This window comes from Euwallacea similis, unplaced genomic scaffold (genome assembly GCF_039881205.1).
Source record: "Euwallacea similis isolate ESF13 unplaced genomic scaffold, ESF131.1 scaffold_49, whole genome shotgun sequence".
NCBI lineage: Eukaryota > Metazoa > Arthropoda > Insecta > Coleoptera > Curculionidae > Euwallacea > Euwallacea similis.
The window spans coordinates 232451-238402 of record NW_027098674.1 but is presented as its reverse complement, the minus strand read 5'-3'; the positions used below and the strand labels follow the sequence as shown (position 1 = coordinate 238402).

At 45.3% G+C, this 5952-nt stretch overlaps 1 protein-coding gene across 1 annotated transcript; it reads right to left on the bottom strand.

Moving 5' to 3' along the window:
* Positions 1-570: 570 nt before the first annotated feature.
* LOC136418941 (uncharacterized) lies at positions 571-5745 on the bottom strand. Its single transcript, XM_066405145.1, has one exon. It carries the CDS (start codon positions 5743-5745, stop codon positions 571-573), a length of 5175 nt encoding a protein of 1724 aa, XP_066261242.1.
* Between the last annotated feature and the right edge of the window lie 207 nt (positions 5746-5952).

The window sequence follows — 5952 nt, the reverse complement described above, 5'->3', positions numbered from 1 at the left end:
GATAAACGAAAACCACGAAAACAACAATTTGGTTTACGAAAGTGGACTGTATTAAATTTCACTTATATAAATAATGGTAAAGTATTGGTCTAAGTATGAAGTGGGAGTTTGCTTAGTTGGGAAGATTACGAGTTACGTTTACGATCACATGTCTAGAGCGAGCACTGGTCAAAGAGAGCAAAATTACTGCGATCATCCCTTAAGTACTAAACCCGAGGAACTCCACCCAGGGGCGCACCAATACCAGACGCCATTGCGGGCAATGGTCGCGCCTAAGGTCATAAAATCGCCGCCATCTGGCAAATACCTATACAAGTCGCTTTCATTGAAGTATTGCGATCCGCCGAATTGCGTATCGCGGCAAAGGTCCAATTTAGAAAGCTTCCTTTGACTAGTAGCGTATTTCCCAGCCATAAAGAGCCCTTCGATATGGCCTGATGGGTATGATGGTCTGGCGCCCAGATGGAATCCTTCAAATACGTATCGATGCCCATGGGCGTAACTTAAGGGATGAAAGTACAAAACAAATTAACTAAGCAAACTACGCCAAGAAGCAATAACCTAAAGTCCTTAACATGCCCCCCGCCTTGAAGCGCTTGGAGCGTCTTCAACGACAGTCTCTACCGGCAAGGGACATATCTTACTAAACGAGCGCTTCACCAGACCACTGGAAGTTCTTATGGTAGCTACACGGTTCACTCCGTCCCGGCCAGGATGCACTGCTACAATTCGTCCCATGCGCCATTTTGAGGGAGGAAAGTTGTCTTCCTTGACGAGTACAAGCACTCCTTCTTGGACGTCTTGCTGCTGCGTTTTCCATTTCACCCTCTGCTGAAGTTCGCTGATGTATTCCTTGCTCCATCGCTTCCAAAAGTACTGCTTGATTAATTGGATTCTTTGGAATACAGATAGCCGATTTGCAGGAACATGTTGCAGGTCTGGGTCGGGCAGCTCCGTGGTGCTTCTTCCAATCAGGAAGTGAGCGGGTGATAAGGGAGTTAGGTCATTGGGATCTTGAGACATGGGAGAAAGAGGACGGGAATTGAGAATCGCTTCGATTTGTGCTAATAAAGTGATCAATTGTTCGAACGTTAAGTTGGCATTTCCCGCCACTCTCTTCAGGTGGTGTTTTACCGATTTGACACCAGCCTCCCAAAGACCTCCGAAGTGAGGTGATTGGGCGGGTATGAAGTGCCACTGCACACCTTCTCGAGCACATGAATCGACCAAATTGCGAGATTCTTTAATTAAGAAACTGCCGAGCTCTGACAGTTCCCGATTGGCACCAACAAAATTTGTGCCATTATCCGAGTAAACATGACTAGGCCGTCCACGCCGAGCCACAAACCGACGAAAAGCGAGCAAAAACGACTCACTACTGAGATCAGATACTAATTCCAAATGCAGGGCCTTCGTTGCAAAGCATATAAAGACGCTTACGTAGCACTTGGACAACCTCGAGCCGCGACCCTTTTTATCCCTAATATGGAGCGGACCCATGTAGTCCACTCCTACCACCGAAAATACGCGTCCAACAGTTAAGCGTTCTTGTGGAAGGTCACCCATGATAGGCGCTAAACATTGAGGATTAAATCGCGAACAAGCAATGCAATTTCTAACGGTAGCCCTTATAAGGTTACGAGACGCGACAATCCAAAATTTCTCCCTTATGGACGAGAGCAGTAGTTGAGGACCGGCGTGCATTAACCTTTTATGCTCATACTCGCATAACATCCGCGACAATCGATGTTTGGGAGAGAGAAGCATAGGATGCTTCTTATCAAAATGATAAGGCGAGTTTCGTAGCCTTCCTCCTACTCTCATTACGCCCTCCCTGTCCACGAACGGACTCAAACTCAGCAGTTTACTTTTTGGGCTCAAGGCGATCCCCCCGGTGAGACGATCACATTCATCCGGAAAACTGTCCCTTTGAGCAATCCTAACTAAGGTTTTAGTAGCATCATTTAGCTCTAAGCTCGATAATGAGCCACTCACGACGTCCCGTTTCAGCGACCTCGAACGACAATTGAGAATAAAACGAAGCACGCATGCTGTGATTCGAATCAACCGATTAAAATCTGAGTAACGTTCAAAGAGATAATCCCCCGCGGACACGAGCGCGAAGACACCCTTCGAAACACGCACCTCCGGTACCTCCTTAGGTCCTTCAAAAGTATTTGGCCAATGACGTTCCTCAGAAAGAAGAAAGGAAGGGCCATTCCACCAAAGGCTCACTTCGACGAGTTTGTTGGGAAATACCCCCCTCGACAATAGGTCCGCAGGATTTTCTTTCGTGGGAACGTGTCGCCACTCATATTCCCCTGCAAGCGATTGAATCTCCGATACCCGTGAGCTAACAAAGATTTTTAGACTACTGGGGGACATCTTTAACCAACTCAAGACTATAGACGAATCCGACCAGCATACACACCTATCAAACTGCAATCTGGCGGTAGCCCTTATTTTACTCATTAGCCGGGCCATGACTAATGCACCGCACAGTTCTAAACGAGGGACAGTCAGAGATTTTAACGGACTCACCTTGCTTTTGGCGCACAATAGCCTCACTGCTATGTCGCCGTTTCTATCAACAGATCTGACGTAAACAGCGCTACCATAAGCTGCCTCGCTGGCGTCAGAAAAACCATGCAACTCATGGCGTACAGCATCCAAGCATGCGATGTGGCGATAAATATTAATTTTGTTAAGACTTGGGAGCTCACTACAAAACTTAACCCAAGCCGTATGCAAATGGGCAGGGACCGACTCATCCCACGACAACTTTTCCAACCAAAGTTTCTGAATGAGGATCTTTGCGACAATTATCGAAGGAGACAGCAAACCCAAAGGATCAAAGACTTGCGAAATGCTGGATAGGATGGTGCGCTTAGTCACCTTTATTCCTCCCTCAGACAGACGAATTTTGTACGACAGAATGTCCGACGAACACTGCCATGTCAACCCTAAAATCTTAGCCCTATCATCGCCATTGAAGTCTAACACTTGGAAGTCCTCACTTCCTTGACTTACGGAGGCCAAAATTGCAGGTTCGTTGGAAATCCATTTTCTCAACTTGAATCCACCGCCCGACAATGCGGCCGAAACCCTGCTACAAACGCTAACTCCTTCCTCAATCGAATTTACTGAGTGAAGGAAGTCATCAACATAAAACGACGATTTTATTATAGATGCTACATCAAGTTCGCACTCCTCGGCTATTTGATGAAGACACCTCACGGCCAGGAAACTGGCGCTAGCTTGACCGTATGTTACGGTGTTTAATTCGAAAGCCTCGACAGGGGCTGAGGGCGATTCCCTCCAAAGAATTCTTTGCAACGCTCGTTGCTTAGGTTCAACTAATACTTGCCTATACATCTTGGCGATATCCGCCGATACTACAAAACGAAATTCACGAAAACGAATCAAAATGTCGAACAAATCGGGCTGGATGACAGGACCAACCATTTGCAACTCGTTAAGGGATTTGCCTGTTGAAGAAGGCATGCTACAATCGAATACAACCCTTAATTTAGTAGTGCAGCTTTCCGATTTGATCACAGGATGATGAGGCATGTAGTAGACGACACTATCATCCTCATCAAGCACTCGAGACATGTGCCCCAGGCTCAAATATTCACGAATGAATTTGCAATATTCATCCTTCATCCCTTGATCCTTACTGAGCTTACGCTCCAACGACAAAAACCTTTGGAGAGCCTTCTCCTTTGAATTACCTAGCTCAGTGACAGGATGCTTGAAGGGGATAGCAACAACGAAACGACCGTCGGACGAACGCCTATGCGTTCTTTGGAAATGCTCCTCACATGAAAGCTCCTCAGCCGACCAGGCCTTGGTCTCAGCAAAGTTCTCTTCAACTTCCCAAAACCTTTTCAAGTCAAATTCGATTTCACGGCCACCATGCCTCGAATTGACGCTCAAGTTACAGACTGTGCTGCAGATGCCAGCCTGCATCATCGCTCCGGAGACGACCCAGCCGAACCTAGTTTTCTGCAGGATGGGGCTATTCGGACCAAGACTAATTTGACCAACACACAACAATCTATAAAACAATTCGCTACCTATTAAAAGGTCTATGGGACCAGGCCTATTGAATTCTGGATCCGCCAATGTAATGTTGGAAGGAATGTTTAATCGACTGACATCCACAACGGCACCAGGAATGAATCCGGTAATCCTGGGCAAGACTAAACATTTCAAAGAAGCTTGGTACCCCCTGCGTCGGGCACACACCTCGACGTTGCAACTGTGTGTTATTTCCGACGCCTTTAAACCCAATCCTCTGACTAGCATTTCAAATTTGTCCATCTTTAACTTTAGCCTTTTACACAACGAAGAACTAATGAAATTCGACTGACTTCCCGAATCCAAAAGCGCGCGTACTTTCAAGCACGCTCCCCCGGCAGTGCGAACCTCTACCAAAGCTGTAGACAGAAAGACATGGTTTTCCGAACTTAGTGCAGACAACGAAACCCTATGTTCCAAATTCTCCTCCGAATGGGAGATCGCCTCTTGCCCCCTGTTAGGTTCAAAGTGCAACAATGTGTGGTGCTTAGTCGTACACTTGGCACAATGCTTTGCGCGACAATCCTTTCCGAAATGCCCTAGCTTTAAACAATTCAAACACAATTTGAGTTGTTTGGCTTTGTTAAATCTTTCGCTGGGAGGCATAGCCAGAAACCTTTGACAATTTACTAGTAGGTGATTTGCTTTACACACTACGCACTTCAAATCGCTTCCCACGAAAGTTTTAACACTTGCCCTATTGTGTTTGAATCCCGCATTTTTCTCTATCTTAGTGCTGCCCCTTTGACGCTCGATTGCGGCTAGCATGTCTGCCCTATTTGTTAGGAACTCTCGCAAGGATTCCCACGAGGGAACCTCTTTCTTGTTGCCCTTCGCCTCTTCCCAATGCCTTTCCGTTACTCGATCCAGCTTGCTACCTACGAGACAGGCTATCAAATCACTCCAGTGTTCAGTTTTTTGACCCAACGCCGATAACGTCCTTAGATTTTTCCCTACGTTATCAATTAAGTCCCTCAGTTTATGAGCCGATTCCCTGTCTACCGATTCTATCTCGAGTAACGCCTTCATGTGCATATGTACAAGTACTCGCGTATTATTGTATCGCTCGCTTAAGGTTGTCCATGCGACATCATAATTATTATCAGTAAATTCCAGAGTTTCTAGAACCTGAGATGCCACACCTTGCAACGACGCCCGCAAGTAATGGAATTTTTGAATTTGATTTAACGAGTGGTTATTGTGTATCAAGCTTACATAGGTATCCCGAAAACCTAGCCAATCTTTATAATCACCAGAAAAGGTGGGTAACGAAATAACTGGCAGCTTGACGCCTGCTAAGGGACTAGGAGGCATCGATTCATTTGCATTGCTGACTTTTGCCGATCTGTCGGCCTTACTAAATTTATCTAATAAATCTTTGCCATCAGCCTTTAGCCCATAAAATCGGTCTTCAAATTCAGCTCGCTCATTTACCTCTTCATCAAGATCAGTAGCGTGTAGCTCCAACTCACTTTGGGCGGCCTCAAACTTATCGAAAATAGTGTCTAATTTATTAAATCTTTCTACTAATTGATTGATTTCAGTGCTACTTAATCCATCATCCAAATCCAAGTTTTCGATAAATTTACCAAACATAGTAAGTTGGGCCTTGCATATTCTCCTAGCCACGTTTAACTTTTTAAGTTCCTCAGCAGAGGCCATAATCTCAACAAATTAAATATATTCAACTATAAATTACTATGAGCACCAATACAAATGACTACGGGTTGCAATTTGTGGTCGATTCAAGATTTTACAAAATATGCAGCTACGATATTTGTGATACACAAGATATTATTTGATCGATACGAGTAGCACAAACGAAACAATAAGGATAAAGAAATAAGGATAAAGGACTTACCCACTTCC

What these genes read in the sequence shown, in the direction of transcription:
- LOC136418941 (XM_066405145.1), bottom strand. Translation starts at nt 5,745, where the DNA reads ATGGCCTCTGCTGAGGAACTTAAAAAGTTAAACGTGGCTAGGAGAATA.